Below are 26,025 nucleotides of genomic sequence, written 5' to 3' on the forward strand. Positions count from 1 at the left end.
TATGTAACAATTCCAGCACCACAGTCCCCCATTTGCCCTTTTTTTTTTTTTTAATTTTATTTATTTATTTGACAGACAGAGATCACAAGCAGGCAGAGAGGCAGGTAGAGAGAGAGGAGGAAGCAGGCTCCCCGCTGAGCAGAGAGCCCGATGTGGGGCTCGATCCCAGGACCCTGAGATCATGACCTGAGCCGAAGGCAGCGGCTTAACCCACTGAGCCACCCAGGTGCCCCGCCCTTTTTTTTTTTTTTTTTAAAGATTTTATTTATTTATTGGACGGACAGAGATTACAAGTAGGCAGAGAGGCAGGCAGAGAGAGAGGGGGAAACAGGCTCCCTGATGAGCAGAGAGCCCCATGTGGGGCTCAATTCCAGGACCCTGAGATCATGACCTGAGTTGAAGGCAGAGGCTTAATCCACTGAGCCACCCAGACTCCCCCTTCTGTCCTTTTATAGACAGAGCTACCTTCATCTCTTTCCTCTTCTCTAGCCCCTGGCAACCATTAATTGGTGATCCATCTCTATAACTCTGTCAAGTCAAGACATGATATAAATGCAATCATATATATGATGATTTTTTTTTGCTCTTAAGGGCTTTATTAAAAAGTTGGCAGGATAAGACCTACGTTCAGCAATTAGAAAACAAGATAAAGAATGATGGCTTGACAGAAAAATTTGGAAGCTGGGAAGGAGTGTCTGTGGTGCGATGGGTGGAAGGGAGAGCAAGCAAGTCCTATCTGACATGTGTAATTTGGCTTTTTTCCACTCAGCACAATTCCCTTGAGATTTATTCCAGTTGTTGCTTGTATCAATAGTTCATTCCTTTTTATTGCTGAATAGTGTAGTGGTCCATAGGGTGGCTATACCACAGTTTAACTCTTCAGCTATTGTAGGAAATGTGGGTTGTCTCCAGTTTTTGGCAGTTATGAATAAACCTGTTACAAGCATCTGTGTATGGTTTTTTGGTGTGAACACAGATTTCATTTCTCTGGGGGAAATATCCAAGAGTACAATTGCTGTGTCATATGGTAGGTTTGGTCTGTTTGGTTTTTAAAAGGAACTGCCGTGCTCTTTTCCAATGTATGTTTCTACAAATGATGTGTGAGCAATCCAGTTTCTCTGGATCCTTGCCAGCATGTGGTGTTATTGGCATTTTTATTCAGCTAATCTGATAGGTGTGTAGGAATATGTCATGGGTTTAATTTGCATCTCCCTAATGGTTAATGATGCTGAACATATTCACATGTGTTTGTTTGCCATTTGCATATTTTCTTCAGTGAAATGTCTGTTACTATTTTTGTCCACTAGCTAATTGGAGTATTGATGTCTTTATTGTTGAGTTTTTAGAGTTCTTTATATATTCTAGATAGAAGCACTTTGTTGGATATGTGGTTTGCAAATATTTCTTCCTAGTGCCTAACTAGTTTTTTTTATCCTCTTTATAGGGTCTTTCATGGAGAAAAAGTTTGGATGTTGATGATATCCAATTTACTAATTTTTCCTGTTATGGATTATGGTTTTGGTGTCTGGTCTAAGAACCCTTCACTTATCCCTAGGTCCTAAAGACTTTCTCCTATGATTTGTCCTGGAAGTTTTATAGTTTTATATTTAAGTTTGTGATACACTTTGATTTTTTTTGTATAAATATGAAGTTTAAGTGAAGGGTTCATTTGTTTTTATTTGTTTTTGCTTGTAAATGTCCAATTCCTCTAGCATCATTTGTTAAAAAGCTTATCCTTCTTCTACTGAATTGCTCTTACATCTTTGTCAAAAATCAGTTGGGCATATTTGTGTAGGCTCTTTGCTTTATACAACCATCTTATTGATATTTCCTATCACTTGTTAGTGACATCTTGAAATGAACAAGGTTAATGGACCTCCTACCCGAATGAATCATGTCACTAGTATAATAAATGATTTGATTATGAAATACTTGATAATTTAGAAAGGTCTCATTACATACTCATGAATCATCTGCAAGGTCTTATGATCCTTATGAGAACAGAATATTTGGCTTACATCCCACCAAAATATTTCCTTTTACCTAAATAGAAAGACATGGGAAAGAGTGCCCATATTTTTTTCCCCAGGGCCAATCCATAGTTGCTGAAGTTTGACTCTGGGAACTTTGCAGGGACAAGAAAAGTGATCGGACTTTGTCAGAGACTTTTTCTTTTTCTTTTTTTCCCTTTTTCTTTCTTTCTCTCTCTCTCTCTCTTTTTTAACAAAGGCCTCAATAGAGACATGTAACCAGCAGCTCTGCCAGGAAATCATGAATCTGCTCTCTCTCTCTCTCTCTCTCTCTCTCTCTCTCTCTCTCTCACACACACACACACATAAGAAGGGGCATCTGAGGAAAACAAGGCTGATCCCTTTTAGGGACACACCAAAGCCAGATAACCCAAGTTAATCCTAGCAAGATACAGCCAGTCTCAGAGCTAAAGACTGCGACATGAGCTCTGCTTCCTTGGGTTTCTGAAACATGCATCTGTATAAACCTGCCTGTGCAGACATCCCCAGCCCCAAGCTGGGTCTCCCCAAATCCAGTGAATCGGCACTGAAATGTAGACGGCATCTAGCAGTGACCAAGCCTCCGCCCCAGGCAGCCTGCTGGCCGGCGAGGCCTAGCGGAGCAGCAGAACGGAAGTTTCTGGAGAAGTTCTTACGTGTCCATGGAATCTCATTGCAGGAAACCACCAGAGCAGAGACGGGCATGGCTTACAGGTACTTGCTGGTCACAATGTCATTCAACCAGGGCACTGTGCTGAAGTCCAGGGTTGCTGTTCTTAGAGAAAGAAGGATCAAAAGGACAAAGCCCATGCTATCTAGAAAAAGGAACAGAAAAATGAATGCAGGGAGCCGTCTTCTTGGGCTGCCTTCATTTTTTGAGCTTTATATTGTCTATGTTTTCTTTGCTCGAAAGGTTGCCTAGAAGATAGTCCAGCTCACCTGTGGAAGCTCCTAGCCATGTACTCTCAGTAGAAATACCTTTGGCTTGGAGTAGGTAGGTGACTTAGCAGCTCGTAATGAAGAAAGGGGGCTCTATTCTTCTTAAGGGAATTGATAAATTAAGAGTAGGATTTTTTTTTTTTTAAGTGCTGCCTGGGCTTCAAAGCTCTTGTTTTCCTCTAAATCTGAATCATGTGGTCTGTGCAAATGGTTAATAAAGTAGTTCATGAAACCAAGCAAGTTCTTGAAATGACGGCCGTTTTTTTATCATTGTGGTCCAAGATAAATTACTGGTTGTTCTCTAACCTTCCAATACTATCATTTATTCTGTGAAAGATTAACAAAAGGGAGAAGTTTTCCCTGGGTATGGGGTTGGATCTGTAATTTTTACAACCTGCTCTGAGATGGGAAGTATCATTCTTGGTCAGAGCAATTATCATTCAAACCTCTGTAAGAGATGCCGGTGCTTAGCTAAATCAGCCGGTGGCACCTGTGCATTTCCTTGACAAATGCTTAGAGTTTTAAATATCCAGGAAAGGGAGCAAAAGCCATTCAGAAGGACAAGGGTGCTGAAAATGGGGGGAAAAAATCCTTATCATTGGTAAAGAACCGTCATCCCTGCTCCAGTCCAAACTCATACTTCACAGAGTGAGAGTGTTTTTGCATGGACATGATGTCCCTGTGATTTCATTTTTCTATAATCCAAAGGTCTGTGTCCATGTAGTAGTTACTGCCCTAGTTTATCAGCTAATTTGATTAATAAAGCAATTTGCAAGGAAATGACTCCTTTCTGTAGAGAGCCACGTAGTTCACATAGACTCTCTATGCACCTAAGGGTTCGGGCAGAAGAGGAATGAGCTCTTCTAGGTTTACACGGACTAGAAACACAGGACGGGCCACCCCATCATTCCTTGGAAGGGGAGCCTGAGAAGAATCTCACCACCTTTTCAAGAGAACTCATGGCTCCTCATCCACTGTTCCTGAATCTGTCTTCCATAAGAAGAGCCACCTTCTCCCTCTGCCTCTTCACATTCTCTCATTTTCTTCTCTATGCTCTCCCTGGCCCCAAGTGGTGACAGGGTGGTGATGTCTGAATATAGGTTAGATGTTATTTCATTAAAAAATATAGGTTTGAACTGTTTCATTAAAAAAAAAAAATCTGTCTTTGCCTCTTTGTCACAAGATGGGTGGTATGACTGCGAACCCTTGGATGGACCTTCAGAGGGCATGCCTCTTTCTCTCAAAAGTCCTGGTTTTGAATATCAATTAGACCTCTGCTGATGTCTGCCAAGGTTCAGATGAAGATATATTGTATGACAGTGTTTTTCAAATAGTTTTGAAGCAGAGGATCTATCTCTCCTCAGATAGGTAAAAGCAAAGTTGTTCTTGTTGGAGTTGGAGACCTGGAGGCCAAATGCATGAGGGAAGCAGTCGTTCCCCAGCCTGGCTTCCAAGACAGCCCTGCCAATCCCATATTCCCATGGTTTGAGAGTATGACTCCAAGGTGACTCTTCATTATGCCTTGGAGAAAAAAGCTCTGTGCCCTTGAGGATGCTAGGTCCTGTCACAGGGGCAAGCTCTTAGCAAGGGTAGGTGCCACTGGATCATACTAGTAAGAGGTGAGACTTAGAAGATTGCTGTTTCCAGATCAGACTTTGAGGAGAGATAAGTGCAGTTAAATGGAGAATTGGCCCCAGGAAATCGCCAAAGCTTTGACTTATGAGGAGCTTGTTTGGCTCTGCCCCTACTTCCTCCATTACTTTTCTCCCTTACCCCTCCCTCCAACTTGAAGCATGTCTCCTTTGTCCAGATTTCCATAGTAATTTGTCTATTCTTCCAAGACCCTAATAAGGAGGTCATCATCCTTCTTAAAACATCATCCTTTCAACATTAGGGAGAGATTTTTAGGGAAGAAAATACAGGTTCTCTCAGTTCCCCCCAACTTGGATTTTGACCATGACTTTTTTTTTCTTTTTAAGTTTTTTACTTTAATTCCAGTGTAGTGAACATGCAGTGTGATATCAGTTTCATGTGTTCAGTATAGTGATTGAGCAATTCCATACATTACCCAGTGCTCTTCACAAGTGCACTCCTTAAGCCCCTGACCTATTTCACCCAACACCCCCTGCCCTCCCCTCTAATAACCACGAGTTTGTTCTCTATAGTTAAGAGCATGTTTCTTGGTTTGTCTCTTACTTTTTTTTTCTCTTTTTCTCATTTGTTTTGTTTCTTAAATTCCACATATGAGTGTAATCATATTGACCTTGACTCCTCCTCCTCCTCACCTCCCTTGGTGTGTGTGTGTGTGTGTGTGTACGTGCATCTTTCTTTTTTTTAAATTAAATTCAACATGTAATACATCATTAATTTCAGATGTAGATTTCAATAATTCATCAGTTGCATATAACACCCAGTGCTCATCACATGACGTGCCCTCCTTAATGCCCATCACCCAGTTATCCCATCCCCGCAACCACCTCCTCTCTAGCAACCCTCAGTTTGTTTCTTGGAGTCAAGAGTCTTTCATGGTTTGTCTCCCTCTCTGATGACTTCCCATTCAGATTTCCCTCCCTTCCACATATGAGTGAAATGATATGATAACTGTCTTTCTCTGATTGACTTATTTTGCTTATTATGGTATAATACCCTCCAGCTCCATCCACATCAGTGTAAATGGTATTAATCTTTTCTGATGGCTGAGTAGTATTTCATTGTATGTCCACAGCTTCTTTATCCATTCATCTGTTGATGGACATCTCAGCTCTCTCCAGTTTAGCTATTGTGGACATTGCTGCTACAAACATTGGGGTATAGGTGCCCCTTCAGATCATTACATTTGTATCTTTGAGATAAATACCTAAAAAAATTATGTAATTGCTAAGTCTTAGGGTGAATCTATTTTTGACATCTTGAGGAACCTCCATATTGTTTTCCAGAGTGGCTGCACCAGTTTGCATTCCCACCAACAGTGTAAGAAGGTTTCCCCTTTCTCTGCATCCTTGCCAACATTTGTTGTTTCCTGACTTGTTAATTTTAGCCATTCTGACTGGTATGAGGTGTCTCCTTGTGGTTTTGATTTGTATTTCCCTGATGCCAAATGATGTAGAGCGCTTTTTCATGTGTCTGTTGGCCATTTGTAAATCTTCTTTGAAGAAATGACTGTTCATGTCTGCTGCCCATTTCTTGACTGGATTATATGATTTTGGGGTGTTGAGTTTGATAAGTTCTTTATAGATCTTGGATACTAACCCTTTATCTGATATGTCATTTGCAAATATCTTCTCCCATTCCATACATTGCCTTTTAGTTTTGTTGACTGTTTCCTTTGCTGTATGGAAGCTTTTTATCTCCATGAAGTCCCAATAGTTCATTTTTGTCTTTGTTTCCCTTACGTTTAGAGAGGTGTCTAGCAAGAAGTTGCTGTGGCAGAGGCAAAGAGGTTGCTGCCCATGTTCTTTCAGATTTTGATGGATTCCTATCTCACATTTAGGTCCTTCATCCATTTTGAGTTTATCTTTGTGTATGGTATAAGAAAATGGTCCAGTTTCATTCTTCTACATGTGCCTGTCCAATTTCCCAATACCATTTGTTGAGGAGACTGTTTTCCATTGGACATTCTTTCCTGCTTTGTCAAAGATTAGTTGACCATAGAGTTGAGGGTCCATTTCTGGGTTTTCTATTCTGTTCCATTGATCTATGTGCCTGTTTTTGTGCCAGTACCATACCGTCTTGATGATTACAACTTTGTAATAGAGCTTGAAGTCTGGAATTGTGATGCCACCAACTTTGGTTTTCCTTTTAAACATTCCTCTAACTATTTGGGGTCTTTTCTAGTTCCATACAAATATTTTAGGATTATTTGTTCCAGTTCTGTGAAAAATGTTGATGGTATTTTGATAGGGATTGCACTGAATGTGTAGATCGCTCTGGGTACCATAGACATTTTCACAATATTTATTCTTCCAATCCATGAACATGGAATGTTTTTTCCATTTCTCTGTGTCTTCCTTAATTTCTTTCATAAGTGTTCTGTAGTTTTTAGAGTACAGATCTTTGATCTCTCTGGTTAGGTTTATTCCTAGGTTGACTGTGACTTCTTATAAACATAAGTGGTATTAGGTGAGAAGGTGAATTTCATATTCTTACTTCCTTACCTTCACTTCCATCCTCCACACCCCTCAAGCATGGCTATGTCAAAATATTTTGTTCAACCTGTCTTCTCTATTTTCTTCTTCTTGAAAGGTATTATTTCATATGTAGTAGAAAGAGAATGGTCTTTGGAGTGAATCAGAACAGAGTTCAAATCCCAGCTCTTTTGGTCTACAAACTGTGTGATGTTAATCTGGCTGCGACATGTAAGTGCCTAGCACAGAGTAGGTGCTCACTAAATGTAAGTTCCCTTCCTGCTTAATCTATAGTCAATCTATATGAATGACTCTGTCATTCATCCTAGGGGCAGGGAATGAAAGCCCCTATGGCTGAAACATACAAAGGATAAGATAGAATATCTTAGAATAATATAAGAATATCTTATGATAGAATAGAATATCTCTTAGAAGGAAAAGAAGGAATAAAAAAAATCCACAGTAATTCACAATCTGTGTAGGTTTTCATGCTGAGCTTTAGAATTCTGAGAGGTCTGGAAGAGCCGGTAAGCTGTTTTCTCTTCCTAATTTGGTCAGATGCCATTGCAGCCTTCAGCCCAATACCAGCTGCTTGGGTCCCTCGATCATCTGTGAGAGAGCATTCTGTTGTGTTTCCATGGAGACTTGGTTTTATTTCTAACTGAGGGTGACCAGAAGAGGGAAAAAAAAATCAGTAAATATGCAAACACATGTATCAACTGAAAAGAAACTGGAGGAAATTGTTTGAACGTAGTGCAAAAAGTGCCAAGTTGCTGTGTAGATCCTTCTGTTGGCTTAGAATTTTCTGCAAAAATAGAAGGTTTTTGTAGAATCATTTTATTAGTGTCTATAAAGTAGTTACCCAGGGGGGTTCTTTAGTCATTTCTAAGAGGCTGCAAGTTAATTGTCTCTATTAGATGGCATTGAAATCGGAGCCAAAAAGTAAACCTGAGCTTAGGTCGAGGTTAAAGTCCATGGAGAGGTAGTTTTATGGACAAAACATAAAAAATATCTAGACTGAGTAAGGATGCAGCAAACACCCAGTTTTGAAGCAATTTTATATTTAGCTAGGAGGAACTCAAATCAGATGTAAAATAAAGCTCTGATCCAGGGGTCTACAAACTTTTCCTGTAAAAGGCCAGATAGTAAATATTTAGGCTCATTGGCTATATCCATCTTTGTCATAACTACTGAACTGTGCTGTTGGAGGGTGAAAGCAAACGAGTGGGTGCGATTGTATTCCAATAAAAATTTATTTATGGACATTGAGTTATGACACTGAGTTTTATGTAAGTTTCACATATCATAAATCCTCTTCCTTTTTCTCCTCCCAAACTATTAAAAATGTACAAGCCAATCATAACTTGAGAACCATACAAAGATAAGAGGCAGGCTGGATCTGGCCTATAGGCCATAGTTTGCTGATCCCTGGTCTAGAACACAAAGCTGTCAGGTGCATAGTTATTTGTTTGTGTTTCTTTTTGAAGCTCTTTAGTTCAAGAGGTCCTTAAGGTACCCAAATGCATGTAATTCAGAAAGATAAAAATAAAAGAGAAGAAATGATTTCAAGGAGGATTAAGAGCAGGAAGGGAACATGTTGCGCTGGGAGGAGTGAGCCTGTCATGTGCAAGCCATGTGCTTGGACTGGATTTGGTGCTGTGTTTTCACAACATCAAATTGTGAAGAGGGAAGTGGAGCTCTTTACAGCAGTCATGGAGTCCTTGAGGTAGGTAGGGGTAGACCAGTTGATCAGTTTTGGCACATCTCTTTGTAATCTGGGGACCAGAGAGAAGTTCCTGTCATGGTTCTTCATTACATAATTAATAACATCCTCAAAAATATCCTTATAGTAAACACAACAGTGATGTTCCTAGGCTCTTTACTAGGAGCCCCTGATATGAATGGGTGGCACTGAGTCAAATACAGCAAAAACAAGTAGGTGCCTAGCAGAAGAAAGGCCATTGGTTTAATAGAAACATCAGTTCGGGATTACTTGCATTTTAAAAATTTGCCAATAATGATGGTACAGATTTCATTATCTTTCACAGTAACAGAGCTTGTCCAGATTCATGGACTGAGGAAACTGTTTCTCAAATTAAAAAAAAAAAATTTACACTATTTGCAAACCAAAGAGAACATTTCCAGTGTTCTAGAGCTGAAGGTGGAGAGGGAGCACAGAAGAAGAAAAGGAGAGGCAGTGGGAAGTCTCAGAATTACTGACACGGGGCAGACCTTGGAGATAATCTCCAATTTCTGATCTTCCAGCTGAAGGGAATTGAGGTTGCAGTATCAGGTGACTAGCCCAAAGTTGCAGATCCAGCCAGCAACAAAGCCGAGACAAGAACCCCTGTCCCTTGGGACCCAGTCCTGTGCTTTCTCTATGCTCTCCATATTTATTCTCAATCCCCCAGTTCCCACCCCACTGCATGCCCACTCACACATGTGCACATGCACACACATGCCCACGGGTCCATGCACACTGCCTCCTGGGCATGCTGCGGCTCCAGCCGCATTCAGCACCCTACTTTGGTCTGCTTTTCTGGGCACTTGTCTGGTTGCTCTGCTCTGCAACCTGTTTCGGTCTTCTGTTCTGCACACTGACCCTCCACCCCTGTCCTGGACCAGTGGGTCTCCACTCAACAACAAGACTACTCTTCCTTAGCTAGAGTAGTCTTATACATCATCCTTGCTTCGGCAAATCCGACTCCCAGTCTTCTCTCTTACAGCATGACCTCTTTGCTCCACATAGGTGTGGATTGTTCATTGTGTGTTTATGTGTGTGTCTTATTCTCAAAATTATGCCTTTGTTATCCTGAGGATCAGGACTAGAGCTTATGATATTTTGCAGTCCTCCCATGCTTTGCACTTAGATAGTGCTCAGTACTGTGTATTGCTTGATTGGGGCACAACCATTCAGAAGTTGGGATGCAGAAAGAAAGACACTAAAGAGCAAAAAAGTAGGGACTTCCCTTTCCCCCACTAGTCATGCTCTAACTCCATATTTACTTTTGTGTCTTAGACACAATATGTTACCTAACCTTGCTAATTCTCAGTTTCCTCAGTAAAATGGGCCCAGTACCCTCATAACACTGTGTAAGAATTAAATCAAGTTGCAAATGTGCTTAGCTCCCTGCCTGCCAGAGGGGGAGACTACATTCTCTTGCTCCAGCCTCCTTCTCAGCCTGTCCTAGGAACCCATCATTTAGTCATCTTGCAGAGTTTGAAAGGAAATATGTGTCACAATGTATCTAAAAAAGAGGGGCAGAAAATAAACACCTACAAATTGAAATTTGCACAGTTCTGAATATACCACTCTCCTTTCATCGTTTGCTTTTATAAATCTGGAATCTGTCCTTAGGATCTATTGAGAAGAAAAAAAATTTTTTTCTTTTCACCTTACACATGGCCTCCTAGTGAATCAGAATAACCTCATGAAGCATTGTAATAAATTACTCTCCAAATGGTGTTTATGAAGATAAAAATAATCTTTTATCAATCCGTGTATTTTCATGCCTAGTATTGTGTCCAGAACAGAAATATCTGAAGCAGAACACAATTAAAAAGCAAAAACTCTCACCAGCTCACATCAGCTTGCCACACTGTCTGAGATTTTCTCTAGTTAGAGACCTCAGCTCTGTTAAAAATGGAAGTATATAACCTACTCTAATAGGCAGCCCACCAAGGAGAAAACAAGATGTCAGGCAGGTCTGACCTGAAAACAGCATAGAAAATAAGTTTCTAGACCAGATCAAGAGGAAAGCTTGGGTGTCAGGACACAGGCATGGAGCTACCGGCTGATGCACAGGGACATAGGAGGGAAGGAACGGACAAAGAGGCCAGGAAAGCCAGAGAGAAAACCGTACTCACCTGACTGCTTTCTCCAAGATGTTGGACAAAGCGTCTGGGAGCATTCATTAATTGATAGAATTTTCACTGGTCTGGTCTCTAAATGGAGATCCTAAGGATAAGTAGGAGCTATTTTCGCTCTGAAGACCTTTCCCTAGGTTCTATCAGAGTGAGAAGGTGGTGTTCTAGCTGCAGGATTTGAAGACCCCCTTCTTTCTTCCCTGGCTGCCTTACCTATAAAATGAAAATAAACCCTCTTCACACAGTAATACTGTTCGTGCAAAGGCACAAATAGTGGGCACTCAGTAAGGACTATCCCCTTCTTGCCCTTTCTCCTTTTCATAATTTCCATGATACAGCGTGGAAATTGAACATTATTTTTATTCCCAGATTGAACTCACTCTCATCTTTCCAGCTACCCCCACCCCCCCAAAAAATCCCTTTGCAATGCATTCTCATGACCTACTTTTTTCATGGAGTGCTTGGCACACTTAAACCTGCTTGAAAAGTGGCTATGGCCATGACCGTGAAAATCAAAAGCCTAAAAAAAAAAAATGCTACATATGCAGGATTTGTATTTTCTACATAAAAAAAAAAAAAAAAGCCTTCATGATTTATTTTAGACTGGCCTAATTTGGTTCAGTCGCGAGGCCTGTGCTAATTTGCTCCGAGCCCTCTGACTGGATCTTCTGGCATCAACATTTCTGGAGGAACATCAGTATCATTGAGATGGTTCAGACTCAGAACCCATGTGATTACTTGAAATCGGAACAGGCTGCTGGTGAAGGGCCTCGAAGTCTTAGTGAAAGCGGCTATTCAGAATGGAGTGGCATGTTTGTTTCCTTTTGAATGTAACAGAAGTTCTAAAATAAGTACGTTTTATAAGTGTCAGTTTAGATAGAAAACGCTGAAAATTTAAGCAAAAGTGAGAGATCAGTGCCCCTTGGATTTGAAATATTATTTTCATTCTGTTTTTGAAATTTCCACTTGTGTTTTTTCAGGGGGAAAAGTTGCTTTGTTTATGTAGCTGAATGAAAACATTTGAAATTCAGAGCTCGAGAACAACACTGGATTCTATAAACCTACGTTTTCTCATATGGAAATTGTTGACGATGGTTTTGTATGAGAAAAAATAAGCACTGAGACCTGATTTTCCTAACCAAAGAACTACTTACTGTAGGTCAAATGTTTTCATGCAAGGGAAAAAAAAAAAAATTCTGAATTTCCCTGACGTGCCTGAGAATGCCACTAGGATGCGCTATTTCATAGAAAATTGAAGCCCTTGGGCTCCTGAATGGCAGCTAGCAGAAATCTTTGAACTTTGTCCCTTTAAACTTTGTCCAGACAGTCCTAGACCAGAACTTAAATTCTAATCTGTATATTTTCCTTGATTGTGAAAATTAAGAAGCATCTCTTTTGATACCACATGGGCAATTTCCTATAGTGAGAAAAAATAATTTATAGCCAGCGTATTCTCAGGATTTTGAGAAGACCTGATCTACAGCAGGCGTGTGTTATTATAACCTATATAAGTTAGATATTATATAGGGCAAATTTCTGTGTCTGTGAGTTTCCAAACACAGGGGATTCTGAACCACGCCACAGAACCCCGGGAGCAGGGGGTGGCTAGTAGAGAAAAGAAAGGCAGATGACTTACCCCATTGCACACCATAGAACCCTGGGAGCAGGGGGTGGCTGGTGGAGAAAAGAAAGGCAGATGACTTACCCCATTGGCCTTGCTTTAGAGAATGTTCTGTTGACGTCTTTTGCAGGCACCTTGTTGCACGGTTGATATGGAGCAGATGTAGGGAATCTGGAAAGAGAGTGTTGTCAGGGTTGTTGGGGAGAAGGCTAGCTTAGAAGCCATGGTAGTTCTTAGAATCATGACCCCACAGGTCTGGCTTGGGGTACAAAAACAAGGAATACTGTTATGCTGAAAATTAAAAAAAAAAAAGAAGTGGGGGAATGACGCCCTCCTTCCATTGTATTCAGGGCTCATTTTCACTTATATGGGACACCTTTGCATACCAATTGCATTAGCTTTTTTATAGTGATTCCTCTGCCTGTCCCCAGCTAGTTAACTGATGCACCCTAAGATTTCGATTACATATTTTGTGATATATGCCAATGTCCAGGTGAAGATATGTTCTAGGTCTGTGTGTTTTAAACAATTATGAAGCGAGCAAACTTTTTTTTTTCAGACAAGATAAAGCAAAGTTGTCCCAGTTGATGTGGAGAACTTGGGTGGTCTGTAAATATGTCACAGCCAAAGAAATGAATGTCTAATCATGGGATTCCAGGAGCTATTTTTAGACAATCTACCTATTTCTTAAAACCAGATTATTAACAAAACAAAACAAAAAAATTTTAATTTGAAAACAATTTCAATCTTATAGAAAACCTGTAAGAATAATACAAAGAACTTTCTAGGCATTTTATTTTTTAACATATTGTTAAAATTTTGCCCCATTTGCCTTAACCTATGCTCATGTTCTTACGTGCTTGATCCCTGCACTCCTCCTCCCCTATGTCCCAATTACTTTTCCAAGAGAAAAACAGAGTGAATTTGAGGGTAAGTTACACATGTGCTTTATTTACCCCTTATATACATCCCCATGCAAATACCAAATTTACATGATACTTTTACCTGATTCTCCATCTGTGTTTCAATTTCAACAGCTGACACAGTGATGCCCTTTATGGCTTTTTCTTTTTCTTTTTCTTTTTTTTTCTCCACTAGTACTAGATCCAGTTCAGGCTGGAATTAAATTTAGCGCAGGGAGGAGGTCCGTGAGAGATGGGCCTTGACCATGTGCAGTGTCTGCTTGGGGTTGGGAGGTGGTGCTGTGGAGCCATGCGATTGCTGTGCTTGCCCCGCAGTCTCCCGGTTATGCTACGGATTCTGTGTCAAAGACTGTGTCCTCCGCAGCTGCCCTGTAAGGGTCACAACATTTTCATCTTGAACTTGAGGTTCAAAGCTGAAGGGGATCCCGAAGACTGACCTCAGGGACCTACAGGAATTCAGCCATCTGTCTTCTTCCGCTCGACACATCCGCTAGGGGGCGCGTGCTGATAGTGGGGCTATTGAGCCACCGGAAAGTAGAGTAAGGCCCTCCGAGCACGCACGCGCAGAGTGAGAGCGCTGGCAGGATGGAGCTTGCGCGGTTGCCTCAGAACGACCAGACCGGCCCTGAATCAGGTATTGATGCTCGTGGGCAGTGGTGTGAATTCTTATCGCAGGTCCCAGTGAGCCCACTGTGGGAGAGGTGGAGGCAGCTGCGCCGCCCAGCAGCTAGGGAAACATAGGTGCCTCGTGGGGTAGGTGGAATATCTTCAGACAGAGTTTTGACTCAGTTGTCTTTATTCTATTTTTCCCCTCGTGATATTCCTTTTAATTGGTAAAGACAGGATGTTTTAAAAGTTCTGACAGTTGAGGAGTGTGGGTGTAGGATGTATAGCTCATTAGGTAGCTCAGCTCCGCGTTAGCGTTGGAAGGGTTTGTAACAGGTCACTGCTTTTGAAATTTTACAGCACTCTCTATAATTCGGCACGCGGTGACAACACATGCATTTAGAAGTTGGTGAGGCTTTCTAAAGGAGCTGTCGCTGCTCCTGAGACGACCGTTGTGTATGACTGGCACCTCTGTGCATAATTTCCCAAAAGCTTAATCCTCATTGTGACTTCTTTCCAAGACTCATCAAATCACTACCTCCTTCCTCTGTGTCTGGTTTCCCTCTTAGCGCTCCGATTTGTTTATTTCTGTATTGTCTTTCTCTTCTCCTGGAGTGTGAACTCCAGGACAGTGATCTTATCTGTATGGTTAATTGCTGTATCCCCAGAATCTAGTCCCTAGTGTAGAACTTGGTAAACATTTGCTGAGTAAATGAATCATTAAGCAGAATAATCACAAATAAGCCTTCATTCTTCACTGGCAGGCAATTGACTGGATGATCAGACACAAGGAATTGCTTCACCAGATTTTCCACCCATAGTCTCCTTGCCACTTACTTCCTACCATTCTCTCTTTACTAAAATCATCACAGATGTCCTCATTGGAGATAGTAGTACTTAGGGACTGTGTTGTTCTCCTAAGAAATAGGTTAGATTTTAAGACACTTTGAAGTTGCCTATCATATGTCTTAAGCTCACTTTATTTTTATTTCTCCTCAGACATCCATCACTTTTCATTCATTTATTTACATCACTGCATTCATGAACCCTTCATTGTACTTTCTTCCAGAAAGTTCTCTGTGATGTCACTGTCCAGTCCTATCCACAGTGGCGTCCTGAGTTACAGAGACCAGACAAGACACTCATGGCCTTCACTCTGGGCATATTCCTTATTTCTACAAGATGGGGTGCTTATGTGCCAACATTATGGAACCATGGGTTTCTCCTTTTTCACTGCTTACCACCGTGAGTCCCTCCCCTTCCTACTCCTTATCCGTCAAGCCCATCAGCTAGCCCTTTTTGGCTTACTCTTTTCCTGATCATTTTTGGTTTCCATCTCCTTGCAAGAGGCACATCATCTCATTATAACACCCAGGTGTCATCTCCCAAAAGATGGGAGACAAGTCTGCAGTGTCAGCCATCCTACTGGGATTCCTAGATGACCTGTCATCCTAAATACATGAAAGGAGTCTCTCTCTCTCTCCTCAGTGATTATGAATGATTGTGAGTTCTGATTAGACCTCCTTGTTTTTGGTGTAGATCAGACTTTCCCAGGAACAATTTAGCCTATAACCAAGGAACTCTGCACCTGACAATTAGCAGTTAGAGGATGGTACCTTGTGGTATCATTATCTCATTGTGTCATTGAGTCGTTGTGAGGTATCTCATTTGATTCTGGCCACATCTTACATCTTGGGAAATACCCTGACCCATTACTGGGACTGAGCAATAGCAACAATAGGCTCACACTTTCCCATTCAAGGGTTTTTTTTTTTTTTTAAGATTTTATTTATTTATTTGTCAGAGAGAGAGAGAGAGAGCAAGCACAGGCAGACAGAGTGGCAGGCAGAGGCAGAGGGAGAAGCAGGCTCCCCACAGAACAAGGAGCCTGATGTGGGACTCGATCCCAGGACGCTGGGATCATGACCTGAGCCGAAGGCAGCGGCTTAACCAACTGAGCCACCCAGGCGTCCCCATTCAAGGGGTTTAATTGCCTGTGGGAGCCTGGGTGAGACTCAGTAAGAACGGACAGAGTCCAGCTATTTTCTTTCAGTTCCTTCTTCACAACCGTTTTATGTCTGAGGACCTAATATTTTTTACTCCATATTCACCAGTTCTTGGTCTCTGGATGTCCTATGTGGGTAAATATTTTTCCCTCTTATGTCTCATGACCGCTTTAGAATGTTGGGTGATCCAAAACAGTCTCTTAGAAGATGGAAAATCAGACTCATGCAGCCAAATCAACTCATCCTTTTTGTAACTCATCGGTGGCCCTCTTTTTATGAAGTTATTTTCTATGACCACTAATTGGCCTTCACTGTTTTGGGTGCTGTGTGTAATTTTGGTTGAACTATTCACCTTATTTCCTCCTCAACATACACAGATTCATTCAAGAGCTATTCATGAGTTCTCATCTGTTTTACACCCCATTCCAGGAGACACAGCAATGAACAAAACAGAACATTCTAGTTGGGATGAGGTAGACAATAAACTGTAACATTTCAGGAAAGATAAGTCCTCTGTAGAAACCCAAATCAGGAAGGAGGATGAGTGTATGCGTCAGCAGACAGATACAAATTTAAACGGTATAGACAGGGAAGGCCTCACTGAGAAGATGGTATTTGAAGAAGGTGAAAAGGACAATAACCTGGGTTTCTGGGAGGAAGAGTGCTCCAGACAGAGGGCACAGCATGTGTAAACAAAGGCCTAGAGTGAAAGTATATATATGCTTCACTAGAAAGACTCACAGAACTCAGCAAAAGATGATATTTACAGTTATAGGTTATGGTTGCAAAAAGATACAGATTAAAATCAGCAGTGAGGAAAGGGGCCTAGAGTGGAGTCCAGGAGAACGAGGCAGAGCTTCTGGTTGTCTTCTCCCAGTGGAGTGGTATGGAAAGCACTACCCCCCACCCCAGCAACAATGTGTGACAATATGCACAGAATATACTCAGCTAGGGCAGCTTATCCAAGACTTGATGTCCAGACTTCACTGGAAATTGGCCAAATAGACAGACTGACCACCTGCATGGTTCACCTTGGTGTTCAGCCTGTGTGGAGGATGAGCCGATTCCCAGTGGCCCAAGGTCCCCACTATAAACCACATATTTATCGTAGACCATCAGGCATGGCCCAAGGCTTCCAGTCAAACAAAGACACTCCTGTTGAGTAGAACATTCCAAGGGCATAGCGGTTACCTCTCAGGAGCCAGGGGCAAAGGGCCAATGCTTCCTTTGATCATGCTTAATACTTTTCTGCCCAGAAGCCAAGTCATGCTGGTCTTTGTAGGTCATTTAAAAGATGTGGGCTTCTAAAACTGGTGCAGCCACTGTTGAAAATGGTACAGAGATTCCTCAAAATGTTAAAAATAGAACTACCCTCTAATCCAATAATTGAACTACTGGGTAGTCATTCCCAAAATATAAAAACACAAATTCAAAGCAACACATTCACTCCTATGATTATTGCAGCATTATTTACCATAGCCAAATTATGGAAGCAACCCAGTTGTCCATCAATAGATGAAGAAGAAGATGTATGTTTGTGTGTGTGTGTGTGTGTGTGTGTGTGTGTATAATTTGTTATTATTATTCAGCCATAAAAAGGAAGGAAATCTTGCCATTTGCAATGACAATCTATTTGCAATGGATGGAACTAGAGAATATAATGCTAAATGAAATAAGTCAGAGAAAGACAAACACCATGTGATTTCACTCATATGTGAAATTTAAGAAACAAAACACATGAGCAAAGGATAAGAAAGAGAGAAATACAAACCAAGAAACAGACTCTTATTTATACAGAACAAAGTGATGGTTATCAGAGGGGAGGAAGCCGGGGAGATGTATGAAATAGGTGATGGGGATTACGGAGAGCTGTTGTGATGAGCATGGCGGTACATGGAATCACTGGATCACTATATTGCACACCTGAAACTAATGTAACACAGCATGTTAACTATATTGGAGTTAAAAAAAAAAAAGATGTTGGCTTCTAGTCCCAGTGACATAAAAGATTTTGGAGAGTATTAAGCAGGAGAGTTACATGATTTATTTCTTAACAGGGTCATCATGGAATGAATAACAGTATCACTCCAACAGCTAAGTTGGAGAATAGACTTAAAGTTAGAAGTAGGATTACTGATTAGCAAGTTATTGTAATGGTCCAGACAAGAGGTAACAATAGCTTGACCCAGAGTGGAAATGGATCGATTTTAAGAGCAGAGTTAAGAGCATTACAAATTGGGTGTAATGCATGATAAAAGGATATAATCCAAAGATAACTTCAAGTTTCTTGGTTTAGGAAATTGGGACAGTTAAATGAAATGAGTAGGATTTCAGAGGAGATCTTATGGGAAGAAGAGTAGGAGCGTTGGCTTGCAGACATGAGACATCAAAACGCCTATTAAACCACAAAGGGAAAATGTCAAGTAGACAAGAGTCTGGAGTTCACAGAGAGTTCTGGGCTGGAGATTTATATTCAGGATATGAAGATATAAATCTTGGAATCATCCATCTAGCTTGAGAGTATAAAGCCATGAGACTAGCACAGCAGGCTCTCCAACACTAGGAGGTGGGGGAGATGATGAGGAGACAGCAAAAGAGACTAAGGGTGCGTGCTCAGAAAGGTAGGAGAGCCACAGGAGAGTGTGGTGTCAGGAGCTAACTGAGAGGTGGGGGAATCGACTGTTAAATATTGCTGATGGGTCAAACAGGATGAGGATGAAGAGTAGACCATTGGAGTTGGGAACATGTAGGTCACTGTTAACCTTAGCAAGAGCAGAGAGATACCGACTTTTCTTTATACACAGAGAACTACTTAATAGAAGAAAGCAAAGACCCATGTGCATATGTAGGAAAAACTACATAAAAATATAAAAAGCTGTAGCTGAAAACTTAAATTAGCCCAACTTGGGACCAGACTGTAGAAGGATTTTCTACTGATGATATTTATAAAGCCAGATTATTCAAAACAATGCTCAGAGAGTTATCCATGCTTGCCTCATGAACCAGAGCTTCTCGCTTCCAGAGGGGGTAGGTAAGGAGACACCATGCCCTTACCCTCTGACTTTGGTGCTCCCTTCATTTCAACATCTGGAGATTTCCCTTTCTTGGTTTTAAACTTGTATATACATTTATTTTGTTACATTTTATTCAACAATTCTACTTGCATGGAGGGTATATGTGTATGTGGAATGTTCCACATCTTTTAAATCTTTCATATTGACTTCAAGTTCATTTTTTAAATCAGGACAAATAGATATTATACTTACAATCATAGTGGGCCCAATTGCAGTTTTTAAAAGCATTGCATAAAGAATAGAAGGAAAAACAACCAAATAGTAGCAGTTGTTATTTTTAAGTGAAAGGAATGTGGGCAATTTTTTTCCCCTTCCTCTATTCCCAATTTCCAAATGTGTGTGAGTTACTATAATAAAAGGGAGGAAATTGAAATTAAAATTAGGTTTAAAATATTTAAGATACATGCTTTTGAAGTTCTTTTTTTGTTGAGATACCTCAGATCCAAAACAAGCACTGGAATTCATCAGTCTGATTTCTAGTGAAGTTTACAGAAAAAGACTCTTGTTCTGAATTTAACCTGAAGAAAAGTTGGGGCTTTTACGTAGGTAAGAAATCGAAATGCATTCTATTAAAATGCTTCTATCTTAAGGATAACCTTGAATAGCACAGACCATCTCTACCAGATGTATATATATTAATATATTTTATACATATGTATGTATGTATGTATATTGCAAACAACAGAAAAACAAACCAGCTTAAGTAATAACCTGGCTGGTACATGTAACTAAAAAGTCCAGAGGGAGGGAAAACTTCAGGAAAGGGTAGATTTAAGATTCAACCATTGTGCCAGGACCTGGTCTCTCTGCATCTCTGTCTCTTTCTGGCAACAACCCCACTGTCAGTTCCATATGATGGGTCCGAGGCAGCTTCAAGCTCTTTTCTCAGCTTCAAGATGGCTGACAAAATTCTCATTCACTTCCAGAAGGAAGAAAGAAAGAAGGAGCTTTCTTCTCTGAGAATTTCCATCTTCTTATTGAGCCCCTTGATTTGATTGGCCACTTCGGGACCACTGACTGCATCTAGGCAATGGGAGATGCTGATTGACTCCTGTAGCTTGGGGCTCAACCCCTCCTCAATTACCTGGCTGAGAAGGAAGAAGCAGAATACTCTTGATATGAGAAAAGGGGAGTAAGTTACCGGGAAGCAACCTAGATATGTTGACCGTACTCTCTAAGGATCACATCTGGAGGGAATGGATGTATCATGGCAAAGAACTCATGGTATTAAAATTACAGTTGGTCAGTCATCTGAAAATTGGGAATGAGGCTACTCCACTATTAACCAGTCGGTGTGCTGTATCTATTCCTTGGGCTTTGGGTTTGGTTCTTAGTTCTTCTCTTAATCTAAAATCCTCTGACTTTTCACGTGCAGAGGATATTTTCCTCTACTAGTATACATCCCGAGTAGCTTATGCTACTTAATCACGTGACTAAAATAAGCAGAAATCTCACTTAACTAAAGGTAAGAAGGGAAACACTGGCTTTAAATGCTATTTAATTTGGCATGGAAAGTAATGTATTTTTAATAAGGAACACATTAAAAACTCATAAAGTGTTTTATTTATAAGGTGGTTAGCCTCCCCCTCCATTGCCCTAATAAATATAGTTAAGTTCCATCAACTGTGCAGTAAGTGCAATTATATAAACGCCCTGTTTCGTTTTGTGTCTGATTGTAGTAGTTCTCCCTCCACACACACTCTGTATGCAAAGACTAAGTGCATAAGATTTTGGAATCTGAGGAGATATTAGAGATCATTTAATACGTCCCCCTTTCCCTTGAGTAATTTTACAAATAAGTTTTCTGAGGCCTAGGAAGTTAAACAATCTGCTGTCACATAGATGGTTTGCCAAGTTCTGGTTATGAATTTTTCAAAGAGGATTTTTTTTTAAAGATTTTATTTATGCAAGAGAGATAGTGAGAGAGAGCATGAGTGGGGAGAAGAGGGAGAGGCAGTCTCCCCATGAGCAGGGAGCCTGATGTGGGACTCGATCCCAGAACCCCAGGATCATGACCCGAGCTGAAGGCAGACACTTAACCAACTGAGCCACCCAGGTGCCCCTTTAGTTAAGAATTTAACCAGAGGCTTCTGATTTATCAATTTACTCTTTTCACAACAGAATTATTCAAATTAACAAAGATTGGCTGAATACCAGCTGTGCCCTGGGAAGTATATCAATCACTGAGCTCACAACAGGAAAGACATGGTTCTGGCTTTAAGCAACCCCAAGAGCAGTCCAGTAGCGGGAAGAACAAGGTCAACCAGATAGAGTTTGGCAGGATGCATGCAATATTGCTACTTAAGACATAGCCATAATGTAGTAGAGCAAGTGATAAATGCTACTTTGAGAGTTAGGGATGACTTTGAAGGGTTGGTGCTTCATGTGCAGGGTTTTGTAGGATGAATAGGAGCTTGAAGATCAGTCTAAGACTGTTAGAGCATTTAGTGTAAAGGGAATGAATATCTGAAGATCTAGAGATGATGGTTATAAAAACAAGTTTTGGAGACAGATATGATTTGAATGCTGGTTCTAAAATCCCATGGGATTTTACTAATGAATTAGGGGCGCCTGGGTGGCTCAGTGGGTTAAGCCACTGCCTTCGGCTCAGGTCATGATCTCAGGGTCCTGGGATCGAGTCCCGCATTGGGCTCTCTGCTCAGCAGGGAGCCTGCTTCCCTCTCTCTCTCTCTCTCTGCCTGCCTCTGTCTACTGTGATCTCTGTCAAATAAAAAACTAAAAATAAATAAATAAATAAATAAATTCAGTAAACTGAATAGATGGCTTACACACTTTATGCACTCAACACATTTATTTTTTCATTAGTAAAATCCCATAGGATTATGGAGAAGATTAAATAACATTACAACTAAGGCACCTAACATAGTAGGAACCCAGGAGCAGGTGACCCCTCATCTCATTGTCCTCCTTCTCTTTCTCTTCCCTCTTTGCTCCCCACAAACCTTCCTGGTGAGGGGAGCACCGGAAGAAGCATCTAAGAGGCAGGAATGGAAGATCATTGGAGGAACTGGTCATGAAAACCATCGAAGGATTCATAGGTAAGAAGCGATGAGATTCAATTTGTATCCTAAGAAGATATTTGTGGAGAAGCGGTACATAGGAAGCTGCTAGAGAGCTAGTTGGCTAATGCAGGGGAGAGGCCTGGGCCCAGCGGTGAGGGTAGTGGAACTGAAAGGAGAAGAAAACACGGATGGAGTGATTCGGGAAGCTTCCTCAAGAGCAGGTTGTATGTAGGATACCTTCGCTCGCTGCATTCCGGTCTTCTTTTCCACCCATACATCAGAGTTCATGTGGTAGGGAAAATGCTCACTGATGTGGTAAGGTCCTGGGGTCTGGCCCTCCGGCTTCAGGAAGGAGGCAGAAGGACACAGCTGCCGCAGCTGCTGTTGCCTTCGGCTCTTGTCTCAGAAGTGCTTCCGCAGAATCACTTAAATCATCCACATTCTCATTCACGTGAAAAGGCTCAGAAAGTGCCACTGCACTAGCAGATCTTTTCTCTCCTTCCTGACTTGAAATCAGCTCCTAAAGCCACGACACTCCTGAGGCAACGATGTCTTTTCTGTAATTCGTTAGCTCACAGTAACCTCAAATGCATCACATTCAAGCAGCTCCAGACTGTCCTGTAAGGTTGGCCAGGGCTTTTTGACGGACAGCGGCGGGTCCCAGGGCGTGCAGGGCTGTCCCCAGTGAGTGAGCCTTCACCCAACCCCTCAGAACAACTGCATTACCTCCATCACTTACCTTCTACTTCCCTTTTAAAGCCCCGTGAGCTTTACTCCATGTTTTTCTTTATTGCTTCACAGTAGTTTTAATGGCCCTTTTACTGATGACCAAACTGAAAGATGGAGTAATTTGTTCATACACACACCTCACCCCCTCCCCGCTGTGCCCCCAGGGCTGATATCAAGAGAAAGAGTTGATCTGACTTCTGACCTCCTAACTTGGGTGTGCTGGGCTCTGGTCAGAGGGCGGTTCTTCCCCCACCTGCTACCCCCAACTCCCATTTCATGCTGATTTTAGATTCAGCTAGTATTGCATTTTTGTTAATATTTTCCTTTTGAATATAAATAATCATCTATACATTTTGAAAATGTTTGAATTCTACCCACATATGGGTATCTGCATAATCTGTGAAAGCTGGTCCTCATGAGCAAAACATTAGCGCTTCACACTTTTCCTAAGATGATTGGTCCTTGATTTAAATATCCACAAAATATCTATGTATGTGAGCCCAGATGAAAATGAGTGAATTATCAGTAAGGTATTTCAACTTTCATCTGTTAAAATAATTGTGTGTTTTGGCTGCCTATGTTAAATAAAAAAACAAATTACTCCCCTAATTTTTTTAGATATGACATGCTTTTGATTCAGATAATGAAAGCATTCCAAGAATTCACAAAACCTCAGAATAAATATTTAGAATGCTGTGCGTGAGATAGCTGATTTGCAGTTTTGGGCACATGAAAGAAGCCTTTGAAAAACTCATGTCTAAAGTACTTTCAACACTTGAAATAATAAAGTGGCTCTCCAAACATCACTGAGGCCAAACTGAATCTGCTGAGTATTTAGGATATATTTATACCAGATGTTTTTAAGCAAGGAAGACAGTACAAATAGTCGAAATAGTACTATACCTGTTTATTTTTGTGTATTACATAAATTGGCTATTTCTTGTCATTCTAGGCCTATTAATTATGCAACCAATCAACTGATAATTTTGACCACCTGCTACATGTAAATTATTGTGCTAGACACTAATAAGGCTAACTAGCTCTCAAAACTTCCCATCAGCTGCCTTTAATCTCTTTCCTTCTGACTGTCTAGAGAGAATCAGTGTCTTCTTTTCATTGTGCATTTACCTGAGTCTTTGGCATGTTAGAGTCAAGTTGAAGAGAATCACAGACATTATTAAGACATGGAGTATCTTACTTGAAAAAGATAAGGTAGTTGCTAATATCCCTCACAGACATGCGGTATCTATGAAGTTCCTTCAGATCATTTGTGCTGGTGTCTCCAAGTGAGGCCACTTGCCAGCCAGCACCATGATATCATTAGTAACTATTAGCCTTGGATTAAACAAAAGCCCCCCAAAGAGCTTGACCTTGGAAGAGTCTGGGAGTCTGCCTGCTCCTTTGGCTCTAAATGAATAAAAACAACCCTCCATCTCCTTCCTTTGATTAGCTGCTTGAAACTAAACCAAAGAAAGGGAAGATCTCCATTGGCATTTTTTTAAGATAGAAATATCATCAGAAAAACAAGGAAAACCATTCTACAAAGTCAATTAGGTAATTCACAAAACTAAGATGTTCTAAAGTTAGCAACAAATTGCAGAAGAAATACTCTTAGTTTCAAAATCTTCTAATACTTAAGTTTAGATATGGTTTATTCAATAGTTTTTGAAAACATGACTCATACTAGGCTATCCTATATGGTCGCCACTAGTTGTGTGCAGCTATTTAAATTAAAGGTAATTAACATTAAATTAAATTAGAATTTAGTTTCTCAGTAGCATTAACCACATTCCAAGCGCTCAATATCCACACGAGGCTAGTCACTACTGTACTGTACAGTGAAGACAGAATGTCTCCGTCATCTTGTCAAATAGCCCTGTAGTAAAAGATCAACCCAAGACAAGAATCTTTACTTTTACAGATTGACTTTTCAGGTTTTCAGTTGAACTATGGCATAAAAAAAAATTCTGCATAGTTCCTTTACCTGGAACAAGTCAAATAGTGGAGGCTCTAGTCATCCACTGTGTCAACCTCACGGTGAAAGTGTAGCTATAGTGAGTACCAAGTATGAAATGACTACCCGGCAGTGGAATTGATTTAGTAACTTGTAAATAAAACTCTGTTAGGGAGAAGATGTCCGAGTGTACCTCATGGGACAAAGAGCATTTTTCCATATGTTATTCTGCATGTCCAGTTATCAAGTCAGTGAGAACCATTATTTGGTCCAGGTGATTAAATTACCACAATGAGCAGATTCCTGGGACCAGCTACTCCCTCTGCTTCGGGAAAGAAAAACAGGAATTTTGTCTGTATTTGTGTCAGTTCAAATGCAGCCATAACTTTTTGCTGGGTGTAGACACTTAAATGAAGAAGGACTTTTAATTCAACTCTATTATTATTATAATTTCATTATTATTTCATTATTTCATTACCCTTTTTACAGCAGTGGCAAACTTTGTACAGAATTTTGAATCAAGGCCAAATGTTACATGGATGCCATGGTACAAAGATTCATTTAGTGTGCACACGAGCTTATGATCTACAAGGTGATTCATCACTTGTTATCCTGTCCTCCAGCGGAGAGTTGGGTGCTGGTGCATATTAATGTGCCGAAGTCAATGCCAGGCATCGAGCCTGCCGAATCATGCATATTATCCTCCTCCCATCTAACTGATTCTCAACTCTTGGCTACAGGGAGGGCTGCCTTTCAAAATCAATTACATAAAAACAGTGAATTAATTTTGGAAAGTGGTGAAGAATGAAGTATGGCTTGCCCACGTTTCCATTGGCCATTGACACTGTGCCCAACACCATGGCTCAGATGTGCCTGGGTGAGAGAGGCAGGAAGCAAGAGGAGCGCCCTAGAAGAGAAGAGAGCTCTGTGTTTTTCACAGTGTCATCACATATTATTTCTCACTTGATCCTCACATCATTCTGTGCAGAAGGAGGCAAGGTTTAGGTGTCACAAATGAGATGGCTCTCTTTAGAAGAATTGATCATTTTTCCACCTGTGTCACATTGGCTCTGTTCCTCCCCATATGCCTCTGCTTGTAATCGTTTATATACATGATCATCTCTCTCATTAGACCTGAAGGTACCTGGAG

General features: G+C 40.9%; 1 protein-coding gene across 2 annotated transcripts in view; it reads left to right on the top strand.

The window, feature by feature from the left end:
* The first annotated feature begins 2,193 nt into the window (after window positions 1-2,193).
* Window positions 2,194-26,025, top strand: part of KCNAB1 (potassium voltage-gated channel subfamily A regulatory beta subunit 1) — a 378,185-nt gene continuing 354,353 nt past the window's right edge. The window contains exon 1 of one of the 2 annotated variants that reach the window (XM_047728637.1): window positions 2,194-2,723. In XM_047728637.1, coding sequence (XP_047584593.1) covers window positions 2,482-2,723 — 242 coding nt within the window. In that variant the 5' untranslated portion in view covers window positions 2,194-2,481. Of the gene's footprint in view, window positions 2,724-22,021; window positions 22,229-26,025 lie in introns of those variants that run through there. The other variant, XM_047728665.1, reaches the window with a different exon arrangement.

Source organism: Lutra lutra, chromosome 1 (assembly GCF_902655055.1).
Source record: "Lutra lutra chromosome 1, mLutLut1.2, whole genome shotgun sequence".
In the NCBI taxonomy this organism is placed as follows: Eukaryota; Metazoa; Chordata; class Mammalia; order Carnivora; family Mustelidae; genus Lutra; species Lutra lutra.